Consider the following 21,983-nt stretch of genomic DNA (forward strand, 5'->3'; position numbering starts at 1 on the left):
TTTGCGTGAGATGACATTGAGCAATTTAAACCCATTTTAAAAGCCAATATTTATTTGTTACATATACAAACTGTTGATTTTATATGCCGCGCCTTTCGATGTGGTAATAAAACTTCTCAAATGCACTAGTGATGTTAGACCGTATAAGGTGTTAACTTTAGTAAAAATCACTATTCCTTTTTCCATTGAATTTTTTTTCGATTATCGATACTTATCGAAGACATTCCAATACAAAACCTATCTAAGAACACTGTCAGATATATAAAGTACATTTGCGTGAAATTTCATAAAAATCGGCCCAGCTGTTTTCAAGTCCATAAAGAATGAACTCACACATATACACATGCACAGATAAAGTTCCTTTTATATATAAGTAGATGATGAGATCTTAGTTATCAATAACTATAGATTGAAACATTGACAAGCCAATGTAACAAAAGCCTGTACATCTTCTATTAAATAAATCTCAAACATGTGTGTTTGTGTGTCCATTAAACACTTTTGTCATCCGCATCGCACAGGTATGAATGTCGTATCATTAGAAAGAGTGATCTTCCAAACAAAAATATTGAAGAATTGGAAAAAAATTGTCAATTATTTTGTGTAGAAATGTTGTTTTGTTTGAAGGGGAGGGGGTAGATAAAAACCTGTTTTCGACACGGTTTGCAAACCGCGCATGCACGAACTGTCATTATGTTCTTCCATTTTGAAAAGCTAAATTTGCGATGTGATAACATCTGTGTCCTCGTGGTCCCATCAATAATGCGCTGTTTACTGACTTAAGTTATGCGAGTTTGTGCCCAGCACGCATCCATTTTTTTCTTTTTTTCTTTTGCTTCCAGTTTCGCTTCTGGCTGGTGGCACCCAAGTCCTGTTTTTTTTTAGTTCACGACCGGACAACACCGGGTGCTCCCCCCCCCCCACTAGTGTCTGCATGAATAAATATTAATATTAACTTATAATAATTATTATTATTCCAATGAAATGTAGTGCTGAATAATAAGTACAGCTGTAGCTACATTTAGTATAAATTTTTATTTATAAACACATTTTAAGTCATGTTTCAGCTCTAGTTAGGAATCAGCTGAACCTTTTCAGGCCAAGTTCTTAGTATGGCGGCAGAGATGAAAAGTTACAAATAGCAAACACCATGTAACATGGTGTTAATTTAATATTTTTAAATATAACTGTCTTATATATAGTCTTTGTTCTATTTTATGAGATCTGTGAAATGGGATAATATTTATTTCAATCTTCCCGATTTTCAAATGAAACAGAAGTTGTAAACAGAATTGAGGATCAGATCAAAGTTTGACACCAAACATTTTTACACTCTGAGAAACAAAGCAAAAACGAAACAACAACAACCATAAAGATGAGGATAACTGTCCGTAAAAAAAAAAAAACAAACAAATTGTGATGCAATACTCATCAATCAATAATCTAATTTATAAAACTCACTATGTCTATCTGTCTGTCTCCATATTCTCAAATTATCTCTTCTGAAACTAAAAATTGCAAAGCGGCGCTAGGGGCCCACAAATATTTAGATTTTTTATGGACTATTCTTTTATAGGTGTTTAGCCAATTAAAATAATTTTTAAAGGGTCAAAATTGAAAAAAAAAAATCGTTATACATTTTGTATATTCATCTTAGTTTATTTTTAATCAGCTCATACGCGTGTCACGTTGGTGCAAGTGGTAACGTCACCAACTTTGAATGCTACAGGATTTTGCTTTTGATTTTGATTTTATCTGATGACACCCAAATACCTTTTTTTTACTTTTGAAATTACAACTCTATAATAATGTATATGAAATCTGGACAAATTAAAATATTGTATTTAACCGTATTTTACGACCTGGCAAAACCATATCTATTCAGGCATTTTTTATTAACATACATATACACATTCACTTGTGAGAAACAAATCAAAAAATGATACAAAAAAAAAAAGAAAGAAAATTATTCGATTTCAAATATTAAATGTAATTGTCTTAAGCAAAGATTATTGGTATCAATCCAGTCAGAAAAGTTTTGAATTGTTAAGAATTCCAGGTAAAGAAAAGAATGGTAGTATTAATCCAGTCAAAGTCAGTAATGATCCTCCTTTAGTTTCAAGATAAAAAGCTATGTAAAATTCAAAGAGATTCAGTATATTTTTATACAGTGATTTAGATAGCTGATTAGTTTGTTCATATTATTCATCGTCCAAATCTTTGCGATCATATCCAATAACATTTAATTAGTTCTTATCAATCAATTTTTTGTGATCATATCCAGTAACATTTAATTAGTTCTTATCAATCAAATTTTTGTGATCATATCCAATAACATTTAATTAGTTCTTATCAAATTTTTGTGATCATATCCAATAACATTTAATTAGTTCTTATCAATCAAATTTTTGCGATGATATCCAATAACATTATGCCAAAGATAAAACACGTTTTTCATCAGTATACATACATATATGCAGATTCATTAGAGAGAATGCGAGAAATAAAAATGATAATCTTTGTACCTCGTGGAGAAGTGTACTAAACATTTGTTGATAATTTTTCCCGTGGCTCACAACATGATGAGGTTTTGGTTGACCACCTTTGCTTGTATTCATGACAGGATTATATGCAAATAACAGACCAGCTGAAATATACAAAGTCAGAGATTACCGCACGGATTAACATTTTTATGGATTAACAGATTAAACATTTTTTATTTAATAAAATGTTTTGAAATAAGGTACAACATTGGATTTAATATGAAGATCTGTTTTGCTTTCTACCAGGTACATTAAATAATGAGCAGCCATACTTTGAAGGCGAGAAGCGTAGTGGAGTCATGCCATGAAACTTAGCTTTGCTGAATTGCTTATCATCTATGGCTGAATAGCAAAACCAACTTTGTCCATTAAAGTAGTTAATTTTGGGACATTTTTTCAAATATTTATTTGGCGTTTGAGTCTAAAAACTACAAGTCGTTTACATACGATTATTACATATGCATTCATAAATTCAATAAAAATACATTCATAAATACAATAAAAATGCATTCATAAATACAATAAAAATGCATTCATATTTTCAATAGAAATGTATTCATAAATTCAATAAAAATGTATTCATAAATTCAATAAAAATGTATTCATAAATACAATAAAAATACATTCATAAATTCAATAAAAATACATTCATAAATACAATAAAAATGTATTCATAAATTCAATAAAAATACATTCATAAATTCAATAAAAATACATTCATAAATACAATAAAAATGTATTCATAAATTCAATAAAAATACATTCATAAATTCAATAAAAATACATTCATGAATACAATAAAAATGTATTCACAAATTCAATAAAAATGTATTCATAAATTGAATAAAAATACATTCATAAATACAATAAAAATATATTTATAAATACAATAAAAATATATTTATAAATACAATAAAATGTATTCATAAATTCAATAAAAATGTATTCATAAATACAATAAAAATGTATTCATAAATTCAATAAAAATGTATTCATAAATACAATAAAAATACATTAATAAATTCAATAAAAATGTATTCATAATTTCAATAAAAATGTATTCATTATTTCAATAAAAATGTATTCATAATTTCAATAAAAATGCATTCATAAATACAATAAAAATGTATTCACAAATTCAATAAAAATGTATTCATAATACAATAAAAATGTATTCATAAATACAATTAAAATGTATTCATAAATTCAATAAAAATGTATTCATAAATTCAATAAAAATACATTCATAAATTCAATAAAAATACATTTATAAATTCAATAAAAATACATTCATAAATACAATAAAAATGTATTCATAATACAATTAAAATGTATTCATAATACAATAAAAATATATTTATAAATACAATAAAATGCATTCATAAATTCAATAAAAATGTATTCATAAATACAATAAAAATGTATTCATAAATTCAATAAAAATGTATTCATAAATACAATAAAAATACATTAATAAATTCAATAAAAATGTATTCATAATTTCAATAAAAATGTATTCATAATTTCAATAAAAATGTATTCATAATTTCAATAAAAATGTATTCATAAATTCAATAAAAATACATTCATAAATTCAATAAAAATGTATTCATAATTTCAATAAAAATGTATTCATAAATACAATAAAATGTATTCATAAATACAATAAAAATGTATTCATAATTTCAATAAAAATGTATTCATAAATTCAATAAAAATACATTCATAAATTCAATAAAAATGTATTCATAATTTCAATAAAAATACATTCATAAATACAATAAAAATGTATTCATAAATACAATAAAAATGTATTCATAAATACAATAAAAATGTATTCATAAATACAATAAAAATACATTAATAAATTCAATAAAAATGTATTCATAATTTCAATAAAAATGTATTCATAATTTCAATAAAAATGTATTCATAAATTCAATAAAAATACATTCATAAATACAATAAAAATGTATTCACAAATTCAATAAAAATGTATTCATAATACAATAAAAATGTATTCATAAATACAATAAAAATGTATTCATAAATTCAATAAAAATACATTCATAAATTCAATAAAAATACATTCATAAATACAATAAAAATGTATTCATAATACAATTAAAATGTATTCATAATACAATTAAAATGTATTCATAAATACAATAAAAATGTATTCATAAATACAATAAAAATGTATTCATAAATACAATCAAAATGTATTCATAAATACAATTAAAATGTATTCATAAATTCAATAAAAATGTATTCATAAATACAATAAAAATGTATTCATAATACAATAAAAATGTATTCATAAATTCAATAAAAATACATTCATGAATTCAATTTTGGTGTTAACTTGGAAATCTTGTAAACGTTGCAAAAGTGAACGTGTGCAATCGATTACCTGCAAGTCCCGGTCGAAGTCCGGGTTGTTTGATGCCTTCATATTGATTCAGCAATAAAGGGGGAATCTCATTGACAGCTTTCTCCTGGTTGAAAGAACCAACATGGGTTTTCCGGTAAGAGGAATGGTAAATGCCTCGTGGTAGCTTTTCAACTTCTTGACGGACTAGCGAATTTAAAAAGTGCTCATAAGCTGCAAAAGAGAGCAAGAAAATAAAATAAACGGAATATCGAAATGAAGTTAAGTAAAAATGTAGATTTATAAATGAATGGTTTTGAGACAATGTTTTAGTAAAAAAGTGAACATATATATATATATATATATATATATATATATATATATGTTCAGATACTATGACATTCTAAACACTCTGTTCTCTTATTCTTGTAAAGAAATAAGAGTTTGAAAACATTGGACGATTCTATTACTAAAAAAAACATCAATAATTACCTGCACATGGATTATAGATGCTAGTGTGACTTGCAATGTCCCACCAAAGAGACGTTGCTTTAACGTTATTTTATGCTAAGTACTCGACTGAGCTTTAATCTATGCCCCCCCCCTGCTGTAAAATTTTTGTAACAAATACTTGTCTAGCTACAAGAACTGCCTACAATTTCCCTTATTCTCTATCTGTGCCTAAAACTAAATGAAAATTCCATAAGCAGAATTTCTTCCCTAGAACCATCCATTTGTGGAATAAACTACAGTGGGAATGCTTCCCAACTGACTATAATGCGTTTTCGACTGATGTAATTAAGTTCTTGTTGAGTCATCTATACACATAAAAGGCAAAAGTGGTGTGTGCATTTTTGTATGTCCAAGAAAGGCTTTTTCCGGGGAGGGGGGGAGGGTCGGGTTCTCCCTGGGGGGTGGGGGTGGGGTGGGGGGTGGGGGTTACTATTTTTTTACAACTGCTTTGTGTACTCCCTAGATCATAATATCTACGATTTGCAAACGGAAGTCGTATCTACATTTATTTACATCGACTTTTAACAAATTCTCTCTATTCTATCCTTTTGCGTGTTTGTTCATTTTTTTTTCGTATAAATAGAGCGAAACTCATCGAAGGAAAGCCATCAGTGGCCTTTCGTTCCGGGACGTCTTGAAGCAATTAGCTTTGATCAATGTTAGGGAAACCCTTCACATCAGACAATTGCTATTCATTTGAGAATTCCCCTTTTTAGGGGGAGCTTGGTTTCCCCAACATCGTGGGGAAACAAAAAAATGAAACGGCGGAAAGCTGAACTGGCCTTAAACCAAGGTTCATTTCTGCACTTCACTTAGCTGCAAGTCAACTTTTCGATTGACATCGCTAAATTTGAACGCTTTTCACTTCCTATGACTTCGTAGCGTAGCGATAAGATGCCACGTTTTCTTTCACTTTCTTTTCCGCCTTCGGGTTCATTACGGATTCGAGCCTGCCTGCCTACTATCACTTATTTTTTTTTTTTGTGCTCAATACACACCTTCAAGCACCCGGGTAATGCCAGGTCTCTTATATAATTTAAGTAAACGATACCAAAAGTTCCATCATGACAATTACAACATTATCTCACCATCTACCTAACACTCATTAACTATTATGGAAGAGTGAGCCTTGATAAGCAGTGACCCACAAGTAAAAAAAAAGTTGAGGGAACTTCTGCCATTCAGAGCATTACCAACTAAGAAAAGGGTACACAGTGTAATGATGCATGGAAATGTGGCCAGTAAGCCTTGAGGACATGCGTTGCATGGAAAGAAATGATATGAGAATGTTATAATGGATGTGTAATGTGAGTCTTAAAAACATGTTTAGATTTGATGAGCTCAGAGGAAGATGAAATCTTAACAGTACAGGGAGATGCATGCAGAACAGGAGACTTTGATGGTATGGCCACGTTGATAGAATAGATGAGTTGTTGGATTAGTAGAATTAAGGGAGCAGATTCAGTTCACAGGAGAAGACCAAAAATAAAAACATTGAAGTGATAAAATGGACTTGAGTGAAAGAGGGACAAATAAAGACCTGGCCAGGGATACGGTTAGTTTGGAAGCCAATTTAAATTTGTCCAACACATGTCAGAATATAAAATGGACATTAATCTGCATATGATGGTGATTATGTGTGTATTGACATTTTTGCTGTATCGATTTTGCTACCAATTAGATTAATATTTAATTTTATTGATGCTAACATCTGAATTACAAAACTCAATCATGTGAGTAATTAATATACAAGTGAGAATGTGTGTGTGTGTGTGTGTGAGGATATTTTTCAACCTATATACTCCACAAATTTTTGATCTACAGACTTGAAATTTAATATATAGGTTATTCAGACATGTGGAAAACTTTAATTGGTTTTCATTTGAAAAAAAAAACAGAGAGCTGCTAAGGGGTCAAAATCAAAAAATTGGTACTGGGGGGGGGATTGGATTTTTATCTGTTTGTTAACTGTTTCACGAATGTGAACATATGAATTGTTTACATGACAGCTTCCTCATGTTAAGAATAAATAGGTTTGAAAACACTTTGTAAAGATCGTAGCAAGCTAGCCTAATGGTTATTGTACTTCACTCACTGGATTTAGGTTTTCGTTTCCATAGAGTATTTTTTTTTTAAATTACAAGAAGTGAATTATTTAGAAAAAAAAACATAATACCCGCATGCATATGCTTCAGTTTCTTTCTGTTTTTTTTTTACTTCATTTTTTTTTAAAGGAATTTAATGTTAAGTTTAATACCAGGCACAGCTACTAGTGGCAAATAAAAAAAGCTGAAACACGATGTGTGGAAAAGAGAAATGTTTTTCCTAAACAACTCCAATTATTTTCAACTCATCATTGTATGAATCCGAAGATTCTATTGTTGGTACTGGTTTCCCTGATATTTTTCTAGTTGGAATTCTTTCTAGAAAGACGTCATGTACTAATAGGAGGAACCATGTGAAGGTTGCCAACATCATAAGTAAAAATGAGTTTTTTGTGGAACGAACTAGATTCGAACCTGGAACATCCAGGTTTTCAGTCTGTGTTGTTAATCACTGAACCACTGTCATCTTCCAATTTCTACTAAGAAAGTCAAAGACAGGTAGCCATTCTTTGATGAAATTAGTCATCTAACTTCTATACCCTCTCCATGAATGGCATGAAATCTTAACTTTCATAGCAAAATTAATATTAAGTTTTCAGAACGAAATGTCATGCAAGAGAAATTTTGGGTCATTGCCAAAACATTTCATTTTAAATTTAAACGTGGTAAATGAATGTTGATAAGTATTAGATAGAGTCTGAGTCAGAAAACAGCAATTCTTCCTCTTTTGTCAGAAACATTGCTTACTGAATCTTCCTAACTGCTGAAAAATTGCTTCTGTTGTACCAGTTTTCAAGAATTCTGGTGAAAGAATTCACCCACTCACTCCATTAGCCTCTTCCTTCTGTTCACCAAAATCTGAGTCCTATAATCGATCAAGCGCTAGTCCACCACTTCATAGATAAAGTTCTTTCTGACTGATACTATGGATTTAGACAAGCTTGTTCTACTGCAGATATCCTAACTGTAATCTCCAAACATATAATACCATGCACTAGATAAGGCAGGTGTACCACAGAGGTCGATCCTGTGACCTTTATTATTCCTGATATTCATAAATAACCTCCCTAAAAAAATTGTCTCAGAGATGGATATATTTGCTGATAACATCACAGACTATAAATGACTCAAACAGAAAACGAATGAACACATACCTAAAGAAATGGCTGAAACCCTAGATGAAGCCCTCCATTCTGTAGTGGAATGGGGACATAAATAGATGGTAACGTTCAATGTTGCTAGAACTAAGCTTCTTTCCTTTAATAATTACAAGAAACCTTCTCAACCACTGATTGTCATGGCTAATGATACACTATTTAAAAGCTCTTTGTTCAAACTCCTCGACTTAACATTCACAGGCAACATGAATTGGAACAAATACAGTGAGGTCATTGCCAAGGCCGCTGTGAAGAAGGTGGACTCTCTCTACCGTGCTAGAAGATTACTTATACCAGTACCTTCACAAAGCCATTATTTGTCCATGCATGGGGCATTGATGTCACATCTGACTGGTGCATCTGCCACTAGTCTCTCACTCTTAGACAAGGTTAAAATAAAGTCGCCATTCTAATAGATCCCACACTAGCAAATAAACTCCAGTCTCTGTCCCATTGCCGAAACATTGACTCTTTGTGATTGTTTTACAAGTATTTTCAAGAGATGTGATTGTTTTACAAGTATTTTCAAGAGATGTGATTGTTTCACAAGTATTTTAAAGAGATGTGATTGTTTCACAAGTATTTTAAAGAGATGTGATTGTTTTACAAGTATTTTCAAGAGATGTGATTGTTTCACAAGTATTTTAAAGAGATGTGATTGTTTCACAAGTATTTTAAAGAGATGTGATTGTTTCACAAGTATTTTAAAGAGATGTGATTGTTTCACAAGTATTTTAAAGAGATGTGATTGTTTCACAAGTATTTTAAAGAGATGTGATTGTTTCACAAGTATTTTAAAGAGATGTGATTGTTTTACAAGTATTTTCAAGAGATGTGATTGTTTCACAAGTATTTTAAAGAGATGTGATTGTTTTATAAGTATTTTAAAGAGATGTGATTGTTTCACAAGTATTTTAAAGAGATGTGATTGTTTCACAAGTATTTTAAAGAGATGTGATTGTTTCACAAGTATTTTAAAGAGATGTGATTGTTTCACAAGTATTTTAAAGAGATGTGATTGTTTCACAAGTATTTTAAAGAGATGTGATTGTTTTACAAGTATTTTAAAGAGATGTGATTGTTTTACAAGTATTTTAAAGAGATGTGATTGTTTCACAAGTATTTTAAAGAGATGTGATTGTTTTACAAGTATTTTAAAGAGATGTGATTGTTTCACAAGTATTTTAAAGAGATGTGATTGTTTTACAAGGATTTTAAAGAGATGTGATTGTTTCACAAGTATTTTAAAGAGATGTGATTGTTTCACAAGTATTTTAAAGAGATGTGATTGTTTCACAAGTATTTTAAAGAGATGTGATTGTTTCACAAGTATTTTAAAGAGATGTGATTGTTTCACAAGTATTTTAAAGAGATGTGATTGTTTCACAAGTATTTTAAAGAGATGTGATTGTTTTACAAGTATTTTAAAGAGATGTGATTGTTTTACAAGTATTTTCAAGAGATGTGATTGTTTCACAAGTATTTTAAAGAGATGTGATTGTTTCACAAGTATTTTCAAGAGATGTGATTGTTTTACAAGTATTTTAAAGAGATGTGATTGTTTCACAAGTATTTTAAAGAGATGTGATTGTTTTACAAGTATTTTAAAGAGATGTGATTGTTTTACAAGTATTTTCAAGAGATGTGATTGTTTTACAAGTATTTTAAAGAGATGTGATTGTTTTACAAGTATTTTAAAGAGATGTGATTGTTTTACAAGTATTTTAAAGAGATGTGATTGTTTTACAAGTATTTTAAAGAGATGTGATTGTTTCACAAGTATTTTAAAGAGATGTGATTGTTTCACAAGTATTTTAAAGAGATGTTATTGTTTCACAAGTATTTTAAAGAGATGTGATTGTTTCACAAGTATTTTAAAGAGATGTGATTGTTTCACAAGTATTTTAAAGAGATGTGATTGTTTCACAAGTATTTTAAAGAGATGTGATTGTTTTACAAGTATTTTAAAGAGATGTGATTGTTTTACAAGTATTTTAAAGAGATGTGATTGTTTTACAAGTATTTTAAAGAGATGTGATTGTTTTACGAGTATTTTAAAGAGATGTGATTGTTTCACGAGTATTTTAAAGAGATGTGATTGTTTCACGAGTATTTTAAAGAGATGTGATTGTTTCACGAGTATTTTAAAGAGATGTGATTGTTTTATAAGTATTTTAAAGAGATGTGATTGTTTCACAAGTATTTTAAAGAGATGTGATTGTTTCACGAGTATTTTAAAGAGATGTGATTGTTTTACAAGGATTTTAAAGAGATGTGATTGTTTTATAAGTATTTTAAAGAGATGTGATTGTTTCACGAGTATTTTAAAGAGATGTGATTGTTTCACGAGTATTTTAAAGAGATGTGATTGTTTTACAAGGATTTTAAAGAGATGTGATTGTTTCACGAGTATTTTAAAGAGATGTGATTGTTTTACAAGGATTTTAAAGAGATGTGATTGTTTCACGAGTATTTTAAAGAGATGTGATTGTTTTATAAGTATTTTAAAGAGATGTGATTGTTTTACAAGGATTTTAAAGAGATGTGATTGTTTCACGAGTATTTTAAAGAGATGTGATTGTTTTATAAGTATTTTAAAGAGATGTGATTGTTTTATAAGTATTTTAAAGAGATGTGATTGTTTCACGAGTATTTTAAAGAGATGTGATTGTTTCACAAGTATTTTAAAGAGATGTGATTGTTTCACAAGTATTTTAAAGAGATGTGATTGTTTTATAAGTATTTTAAAGAGATGTGATTGTTTCACAAGTATTTTAAAGAGATGTGATTGTTTCACGAGTATTTTAAAGAGATGTGATTGTTTTATAAGTATTTTAAAGAGATGTGATTGTTTCACGAGTATTTTAAAGAGATGTGATTGTTTCACAAGTATTTTAAAGAGATGTGATTGTTTTATAAGTATTTTAAAGAGATGTGATTGTTTCACAAGTATTTTAAAGAGATGTGATTGTTTCCCGAGTATTTTAAAGAGATGTGATTGTTTTATAAGTATTTTAAAGAGATGTGATTGTTTCACGAGTATTTTAAAGAGATGTGATTGTTTCACAAGTATTTTAAAGAGATGTGATTGTTTTATAAGTATTTTAAAGAGATGTGATTGTTTTATAAGTATTTTAAAGAGATGTGATTGTTTCACGAGTATTTTAAAGAGATGTGATTGTTTCACAAGTATTTTAAAGAGATGTGATTGTTTCACAAGTATTTTAAAGAGATGTGATTGTTTTACAAGTATTTTAAAGAGATGTGATTGTTTCACGAGTATTTTAAAGAGATGTGATTGTTTCACGAGTATTTTAAAGAGATGTGATTGTTTCACAATATTTTAAAGAGATGTGATTGTTTTACAAGGATTTTAAAGAGATGTGATTGTTTTACAAGTATTTTAAAGAGATGTGCTTCGGCAAACTGAAAGCCCTTGTACCCTCTTGACAAAAATACCCACGACTAATCTGACAATTAGCAAAATCCCACCCCTATTTTGTAGAGATCTCTACATGCCATAGATGATCTTCTCAAATAGTTTTTTTTCCCCCAGACTTCTAAACTTTGGAATTTTCTCCTGGTTTCATTTCTCTGATTGTACTGACATGCAGAAGTTCAAGTGTAATGTGAACAGAGGCCTCACTACTCAACTCCCTACATAGTATCCCTGTGAATTTGATCCCAATTAGTAGCTCCTTACATCAAAAGTGATATTGTGTCTTGTTTGGGGTGAAATGACAGTGAAAAAAAAAACAAAAAAAACTTCTAAAATATAAAAGTAGATTGAAACAAAAGGTTATCTTTTTTTGTTTCATTATACAGTAGAACCCCGGGATACGGTGGCCCTAGGATACATTTTTTTTCACATTACGATGTGGAATACAGTGTTTTTCCAGTCCGTGGTTATGGTATTTGCCCTGCCTTACAGTGTAATTTATAATGTTATTTGATTATATACATGTGAATTATATACTATACTGTATTTTGTTACTAATTTTTAATGCCATATCCCAGGGTCCTACTGTATTTCAGTCAAAGTTCTCAGAAATCAAGGGGCCCTTTTCTGGGGACTAACACTTGAACAAGAAGACACATAGATATTCGAATGTTCCATTAAAGTTCTCATTTACATCTCAAACACTGAGTTAGAAAAGAAGTTGGGAACATAATTTTCTTCTCCCTCAACTGACCATTTAAATATGTTATAGTATATATTTTTCTTCTGGTGATCGCTTGGTCTTACCAGATTTAAGGGCATGAATTTATCTGGTCTAGTGGAGTATCTAGCTTCATATTGTTACTTGAGGTAACATCACTTGGAGAAGGTGTACCATTCCTCGTAAAAGCAAGTGTGGATTAGCCATACCGAGGAGATTTTATTTGGAATACTGTGTGATGTTGAATATTTTTTCAGGGTTTACTTGTGCACTGTGGGAATATGAACATCAATTCCGATCAGTGTGCTGTTAAGAATTAATGAGACCATCTTACCATTGAGTTGTATCTCCGATTGGATAGTTCGAATGATGCGTACATAACAAACACCAGGAACAACAGGCAAAAGACTTTCTACTGTGATGTCTGGGTTTTCTTCTTTCTTTAGTTTAACCATGGCTTCGGCTTGCAAACGAAAATCTTCAGTTACCTTAGAAAAAGAAAAAAATGTAACACTGAGACAAAAGAATTTAAGGCCTGCCTTTTTTTTCTACTTGGGAATCACCACTTATCAAGGCCCAAAGGCCACTCGAGGATAAGGGTTAATGAACGTAAGATGGTAATGGGAAAGAACCTTTGTTTATGGAATCTGTGTTTAGATTTAAGCACAGTGATTGTAGCTAATCGAGTGTTTTTTGTGAAAATTTGGCAAGGGAGAACTATAGATTGGAGTTCAGTCGAGCACTTGCCATAAAAATAACGATAGAGCAGAGACATGGCCGCAACGTTTCTTTTGTGGGAAAGAGGTTGCAAGGAAGAGAAAAGGGTATCTCCTCGTAGGTTTTGAAACTGGTTTTGAACTGTGTCAAGGCTGAATAGAGTGCCGAGCAACTTTTACTTTTTTAGGGTGTACCAGGCTCTTATACAGACAAAGGATTGCATAGATACCTACTGGAGTGATAGAGTGATCCAACCATTTTTTTCCAGTGACCTTGGCAACAGATTTGATGTACGTCAGTCTACTTTACAGCATATCAACCCTTTTTGGGTTATTAATGCCAAAACAAAATACTATGTATTCTAAACGATTCATTGAATACAAATTGGTATCTTATCCATAACTCGCAACTGTGTCAGCCGACACACAATCTCTATTATATGAGGATGCGAGTTCTGTACTTTTTTATTTACTAATGCATTACCATTAATAGAGACTAAATGCCACTTGAGGACAAGGGTTAAGACAGATTGTCAGTCGAATGATGAAGAATAATACGAGAGGATTAAAAATAATAAATTGAATAAAATTTTATTACATATGAAAACAGTTTGTTTACATTGGATTTAAAGATGACCATGTTGTAGGTCTCAGGGAAGCAATCACAGCAATAATAATAATAATAATAATAATAATAATAATAATAAAAATAATAATAATAATAAAATAATAATAATAATAATAATAATAATAATAAAAATAATAATAATAATAAAAATAATAATAAAAATAATAATAATAATAATAAAAATAATAATAATAATAATAAAATAATAATAATAATAATAAAAATAATAATAATAAAATAATAATAATAATAATAATAAAATAATAATAATAATAATAATAAAATAATAATAATAATAATAAAATAATAATAATAATAATAATAAAATAATAATAATAATAATAATAATAATAAAAATAATAATAATAATAATAATAAAAATAATAATAATAATAATAATAATAATAATAATAATAATGATAATAATTATGCACATTATAGCCAAGAAAAGAAAGAAAAAAAAAATGAAAGAAAGCAAAAAATAAAAAATGGTATGAGAGTTCACCTTTAATGGAAAGTGGTTAATATTAAAATCCTCCGCCTTGAATGCTGAAAGAGCTTTGAATGATGCAGCACTGACATCAGTATCAGTACGTTTAGCCATGACCGTCCCAAAACGCTGGCTGAGTATCCATAGCATACTGACAACATCGTTATAGAATTTCTGGATAAATAAAAAAATATTAAAGGAAATATAGTTAATGCAAGAAATTGTGGATTAATACCTTCCCCTCTGGTATTAATATACAGCTGAAAAGAATCAATCCAATAAAATTTTAACATTTTCCATAGTCTGTGATGGTATCCAATGTGTTTTACATGATACCATGGTGAATGAATGTAAAAAAGAAAAATTAGAAAGAATCAAATTTTTGCAGATGCATTAAACATCAAATCATTAAATGAATAGCCGTTGTAACTGAATGTAGTTAGAAGGAAAACAGTCAGCAGGAAGATAGTTTCAAAACTATGCAGTCCTTGTAAAGAAACTACTGGATTAGGAAGCCGTATTACAATGAAGTATTAAAACAGCGAATTGATGGAAACCATTAGACTAATGAGTTGGACGAGCTGGAACAAAGGAAGCAGGGAATAGATCAGACAATTCTGAAGACGACATGCCATTATAGGATTTGTAGGAAAAACTGAGATCAGCAACATCACGTCTGTGAGAGAGAGGTTGCAGTGAGAAAGAAAGAGTATGGCCAATCAAATTACGTTTCTGCCTTCAAGGACACAGATTCATCAGGCCAAATATGACAACAATACTCTATGCATGGTCTGATAGAGAATAGCCTCGAGTGTCAGAAAGTGTTTAGATTGATTGAAAGAACTGGTTTTACGAGACATAGAAAGAGCAATGGATTCAATATATGGGTCCCAAGAAAGATTTGATGAGAAAGAAAAACCAAAAAATCTTAGAATAAATTTTCCATTGAGAGCAGAGCAGGAAGAAAAATGACACGCCTGCGATTGAAAGACAATAGCTGAGTCTTAACAGGATTAAATGAAACGAGCCATTTCTTACCCCAATCCATAACTGAACTCAGACCAACTTCTAAATTAACTGCATGTTTCAATTTTTTTTTTTTTTTTACAATGGAGTCACTGAGAGACTTTCCTTTGACGTCATTCCTGGGCACCTGGATTATCCAACAATAATCCAAAAAATAATTTTATAAACAACAAAATATTTTCTTTTTACCTGAAAAGCTTCATTTTCAACAGCCAATTGTGGCACCAAAGAAAACATTTCACAAATCTTCACAGTCACTGCAGGTCTGAAGAGGAAAGAGAAATGTATATTAAAAACAGAAATCTGAATAAATTCCAAAATAAAAACAATTAAAATATTTTTCTTGACCATCTCCCTCTGATCAGTTACCTTATAGACTTTTCTCTTTATTGACAGCGGTCGCAATCAAGTTTTTTGTTTTGTTTTACAGGAAATGTATAAAATGTGTACATCTAATTTATATTTAAAAAACCTATTAAAGTGATTCTGGTGTTGGATAGCAGGGCATCAAATTATTGATGAACAATGTTTTGCTTGAGCTGGACTAGAAACGATGACGTAAACATTTCAACATGTTATTTTGAGAGATAACAAATAATTGTACACGAGGGGGTTTCAAACGATGAGAGGAGACAATATTCCATTGATGGAGAGTTGTTTTCTGGTGGAGAAGAAGAGGAGTGTATATAATAATAGCAGTCACCTTCTCGACTTGGTCTTATTAAACTGATCTCTTTGACTTCTCTTGTCTCTTAACTGATGTCTGCGTAAAAAAATTAAAAACTATTTCTTTGTGATGACCTCATTTGCATGTCCACAAAGAATCCTATCAGCTGAGATCTGTATCACATATCTAGGTATTATCATTGTTAACGCACTCTTTTTTTGGAAAAAATATTTCTTTGTATTTATTATAAATTCTTTCTTGTTCTTGTTTATAGAATCTAGTCAAGTTAAATTCCTAAAATGTCATTTAACCATATTTGATTCCTAATAAACCACCCCTTAAGTAAACACTTCATCAAATCTCCACACTAACGATATGTACTTGCAATAACCCTTATCCCTGAGTGGCTTCCGGGCCTTGATAAGTGGTGATCACTGTGTAAAAAAAAAAAAATTGTCGTTGAATTACATTTTTCTCTTTAAAACAAGTTGAATTCAATCTACACAATAATAATAATCTTCTTGCCCAGATAATTGGGCGATACATTGGATGTGCTATTCTGCAACATTGGGAAGATGGAAAAGATATCGAAAATGAAAGATTTACCTCTTGTCATTGGCCAATTGTGTTGAGAGTAATTTCCATACACTCTGAATACTCACGACCTGGAGTTGGAAAAGAAAAGTAGGAAAAAATTTTTAGTATTTGAGCAGAAGTTAAAAAAAATTTCTGGAAATAATCACTTTTGAATGTATTATTTAGATTTTTTGGACTACTATTTTCATCTTGAGTGTTATTTTTACAATGTTTCAGCCGATGTAACCCCCGAACTACTTCAGGTATTGAACTCTGAAATCTTTTTGTCAAACTATGGAACATGTACAGAATTTCTAATGGAACCTTTTATTTAATCCACGGGGGGGGGGGGGGGGGGGTAGCATGCCCTTGTTCCATCAACCATGACTGGGTAGAAATTCTAAGTAATTTGCAATTCTACTTTGAGTGCTGCATGCACTGAATTTTACTAAGTACTTTATCCATTATGGAATGGTGCAGTGGATAAAGTACTTGATAAAATTCATTTGTAAAGTTACACTCTTCTGGAGGTTGAAGGTTCAATCCTAGTAAATAGTAAATCAGTTTTATTTTTTTTATTAAATTCTTGCTTATTTTTCATTGATAAACTATAAAACTTATTTATAAAATGCACAAAAAATAAACTATAAAACTTATTAATAAAATGCACAAAAGTAAACCATAAAACTTATTTACAAAATACACAAAAAATAAACTATAAAACTTATTTATAAAATACACAAAAAATAAACTATAAAACTTATTTACAAAATACACAAAATATAAACTATAAAACTTATTTACAAAATACACAAAATATAAACTATAAAACTTATTTATAAAATACACAAAAAATAAACTATAAAACCATAAAATTTATCAAAATATAACAGAAAATATGTACAAATTTCAAAGCTGCGCATAAAAAATTGTGAGCCACATAGTAATGACTTGGATGCATGTTATCCCAATGGCGACACTTCAAAGGTGAGCAATGATAAAGATCTTTCTGATTCTCTCTCTTCTGATCTTGAGAACGTGGTGCAATGGGGAAATTGTTTTTGGTCAATTTTAATGCATCGAAAACCAAGCCTCTTTCTTTTCATCATAATCGCTCTGATCTCCACCATGCCCCAATTGAAATAAATGGATCTAGTCTTGGGGAAACACCATGTCTTAAGCTTCTGAGACTGACATTCACTCCTGATCTGTAATGAAACACATGCATCAAATCTGTTGCCAAAATCGTTGGAAAGATTGTTGGATCACTCTACCGTTCCAGTAAGTATATTATTCCTGATGATGTATAAGAGCCAGGTGCACCCTACAATGGAGTACTGTTGCGATATCTGGGCAGGAGCTGCTTGGCATACCCTATCCTGCCTTGATTCAGTTTATAACTGGCTTCAAAACTTAGTAGGTGATGCTCTTTTTTCTTCCTTGTAATCTCTTTCCCAAAGAAGAAATGTCGCAAGCCTGTATCTGCTCTATCGCTATTTTCATGGTAAGTGCTCATCTGAACTCCAATCTATGGTCCCTGCATACCAAACTTTCACAAAAATCACTGGACTAGCTAAAACCACTATATATGATTTTTCCCACTCTTTATCTGTGCCTAAATGTAAATGCAGATTCCATGAACAGAGCTTCTTTCTAGAATTGCCTGCCTTTGGATCACTGTTCCACTGGCATGCTTCCTGACTGAATACAAAATGGTAGCCTTCAAATTTAATGTAAACAAGTTCCTGTTAGGTCGTGCTCATAAATAAATGAATTCCACCCAATTTACATCATTAAGGATTACCACCTTACATTCATTAACCCTTATTCTTGAGTGGCCTTCGGGCCTTGATAAGCGATAAAAACATGATGTTGTCATCTGATGGGGATATACATGTGATTGAGAACTTCTTGTGAATTTGATATTCCCATCAAACTTCCTCCTTTGGAGGAAATATGGTCAACTTGCCTAAGGTGAGTGTCACTTTGGTATGGTAAATTAACCAACAGTTTACTGGCCCATAGCCATATGATGTAGGATTCTACACATTAGGAAATAAACAATCACAACAGGAGTAATAAAAGGGATTATTTTCCAAATCAAATTTACCTCTGCTTCACACAAGCCGGAGAGACCTTCCAATGCTAAACAAACTGCGGCTGTACATGGTTCGGTCGTGCATACGTTGAGAATATTTGATAGGAGACGTAACATATCTGCTCCATGTTGTACAGGTCTGTAGAGAGAGAGAGATGGAACAACAAAATGTCAATCAATTTATTATCAACATTAACGCTACAAACTGCAATCAGGAAAATCAAATGTAATCTTTGATCACCTTCAGGTGTGTTGTATCAATTTTAAAACTCTGCACAGAATCTTAAGAGAAACCCTTTATTTAATCCACGGGGGTAGCATGCTCTCGTTCAGTCAGCCATGATTGAATTGAAATCTTAAGTCATTCACAATTGTATTCTTCATATCACCTGTATTACAGATCGAACCTTCAACCTCCAAAAGAGTGTCATTTACAACCGAATTTGACCTATTACTTTATCCATTACACCCCGGATCCTTGTGGACAATTCCAGTATGAATTTTGAGAGCCTTAGACCTAATCTTGGTTTTAAAAGGACAATCTTATTACTTAGCACTATAGATCAATATTTTTTACTACATGTTATGTGTGTGTGTGTTTTTAATGGTCACCATATCTATTATTTATAATTAATGGTTTTAATATTGTACTAAATATACAGCATGTTCTCGTTAGATCACTGAAGTTAAGCAATGCTGAGCCTGGTCAGTACTAAAATGGGTGACCATTTGGGACTTCCAGGTGTTGTATGTGCTCTCTGCTTACCTCAGCATTGTTTCCAATTTTTCTGAACTGCTCCTTGCTACTGAACTCAAATAATGCTGATTCAGGAGAGGTGTGGTGGTTGGAGGTTGCGCAACCTTTGCCTCACAATTACATATGCAGCTACGTTTACAGGACATATCCATTGTCTTACGAGACTGAACGGAAGCATCGATTGTACTAAATTGTATACTAGGTTTTCTTAGCAGTTGATGCTTCTGAGTCATCTCACTCTCCATTGTTCTTCTCTGTCTATAATTTTTACTTCATCTCATAGCGGTAGATTGTAGACCGGTAATAATCTAAATTATAAATCTTACTTTCAGAAACACAAGATAAATATTGAAAAACAATAAATAAAATAAGAAACCTAGATTCACATTTGTGTTTAGAAAAGATCAGTCGAAGAACGTATTAATTGTTCAACTAGAGAGGTAAACAGTTAAGCTTGAATTTATACTAATATCTTAAATTGTCGACTAAAATTTTATTTGGTTTTGATAACAATTTTTGTTTATCTGCTTCGTATCTTAGCCATTTTTATTTAATGAAAAGGTAATTTTACAATATTTAATAAGAACATCTTTTACATATTTATGTTTTGCAGTCCATTAGGCATCTCTAAACTGTTGTGTAAAACGTCACCATTGTACACATTAGTAGTAACATCATCAATTCGTGTTTACTATAGTCTGAGTCAATTTCTATGGAAGAGCATTGATGTTACAATGAATAAATAACATTTACAATAAAAATTGGATAAAAACAATATAAGACTTACCTTTTAAAACAAATAGATTTTTTTATTAACAAACTACACGGACAGAAAATTAATTTTAATGTCTTCTGTTGACACTTATGTATCTGAAGATAATGTTGCTTACAGGCCTCTGTACTTTTTTGGAAAAAAGGCGCAAAAATTGATTAATACCCTCTATCATTTTAAATAATCAAATCCAAACGAATTTTTTTTAGTCGATTTTGCTTTTGCAATTTTTATTATCTCAAGAGTCATATATTCTATTATATGAATATATTTTTTTATTATTGGAAAACTGTTATAAAAAAATCTTTGTTTAAACTTCATATCGTGCAATATTTGAATTTAATATCATTTAAAGTTTTTTAAAAATAATTATATTTTAGAATTATGTTTTTCTGTTCTTATTCAAATAATTATATTATCGAGAAAAAAAATTATCAAGAAAAAGTGTTTATTTTTTTTTAACATAATACTGATTTTATATCCAATTTTAATTATAACTTGAAGGTAAGTGAAATAAATAATGGGATTTTATATATATATAAAAATAACTTTTTAAAAAAAATTATTTGATCTTTTCAGCTTTAAAAAATGTTGAAATTTTTATCGACCTACATTTATTTTGTTTAATTTCCGTAATATAAAATATGGGGGGGGGGGGGGGGTTGAACACCTAAAAAAATATTTCCTCTAATATATTTAATGAAGCCTACTTTTATTATGTAAGTTTATTTCAGAATTAATAAATATTGAAGATTTCAGGAAAATATGACAATTATTTGATTTTTGCTAGATTTTTAAAGCATGGGTATGTCTACGGCTTCAAAAACATCACTATATAGGAATGTTGTTTTAGAGCGTCGATAATGTAAACACGATTTTTGTCTCATATTTGCATTATTTTTGTATGCTGTAAAAAATTTAAAAAATATTAGTTTATTTGAAGCTTCTTGTTTTAAATGGTAAAAAAATTAGAATGATAATATTAAATTAGTTACATCGTGTCACATACAGAGGGTGGGTAAAACTTTGGCGCATGCTGGAGGTACTTACAGTCCATATATAGGAATAAACAAAGAATATGAAAAATAAAAGATGCTTCCATTGATTCATAATTCCTTAGAAGCTTCCAAAATCCCTTATTCTTCCATTATTTTCAACTGTTTTTTTTTTTACAAGGTAGTCACCACTTATCAAGACCCAGAAGCTACTCGGGGATAAGAGTTATTGTGTGTACAGAACGTTAGTGTTGGAGATTTTATAAAGTGTCTTACTTAAGGGAGCGGTTCATCAGGAATTTGTATACATTGGACTTGAAGACATCCAGGTTGTAGTCAGTTGGGAAACAGGCAACCGGAACAGAAAGAAGCTTTGTTCATGGAATCTACATTTTGATTTTGGCAGAGA

The 21,983-nt window shown here is 30.3% G+C and overlaps 1 protein-coding gene across 1 annotated transcript in view; it reads right to left on the reverse strand.

Moving 5' to 3' along the window:
• Positions 1–21,983, reverse strand: part of LOC145284961 (focadhesin-like) — a 219,436-nt gene that overhangs the window by 84,710 nt on the left and 112,743 nt on the right. The window contains exons 13-19 of the mRNA XM_080134064.1: positions 19,063–19,189; positions 16,983–17,041; positions 15,899–15,974; positions 14,699–14,857; positions 13,184–13,337; positions 4,957–5,148; positions 2,526–2,647 (exon numbers count right to left, since the gene is read on the reverse strand). Of these exons, the coding sequence (XP_079990190.1) occupies positions 2,526–2,647; positions 4,957–5,148; positions 13,184–13,337; positions 14,699–14,857; positions 15,899–15,974; positions 16,983–17,041; positions 19,063–19,189 (889 nt within the window). The remainder of the gene's footprint in view (positions 1–2,525; positions 2,648–4,956; positions 5,149–13,183; positions 13,338–14,698; positions 14,858–15,898; positions 15,975–16,982; positions 17,042–19,062; positions 19,190–21,983) is intronic.

Source organism: Euprymna scolopes, chromosome 9 (assembly GCF_053919585.1).
Source record: "Euprymna scolopes isolate OS-2025 chromosome 9, ASM5391958v1, whole genome shotgun sequence".
Taxonomy (NCBI): Eukaryota; Metazoa; Mollusca; class Cephalopoda; order Sepiida; family Sepiolidae; genus Euprymna; species Euprymna scolopes.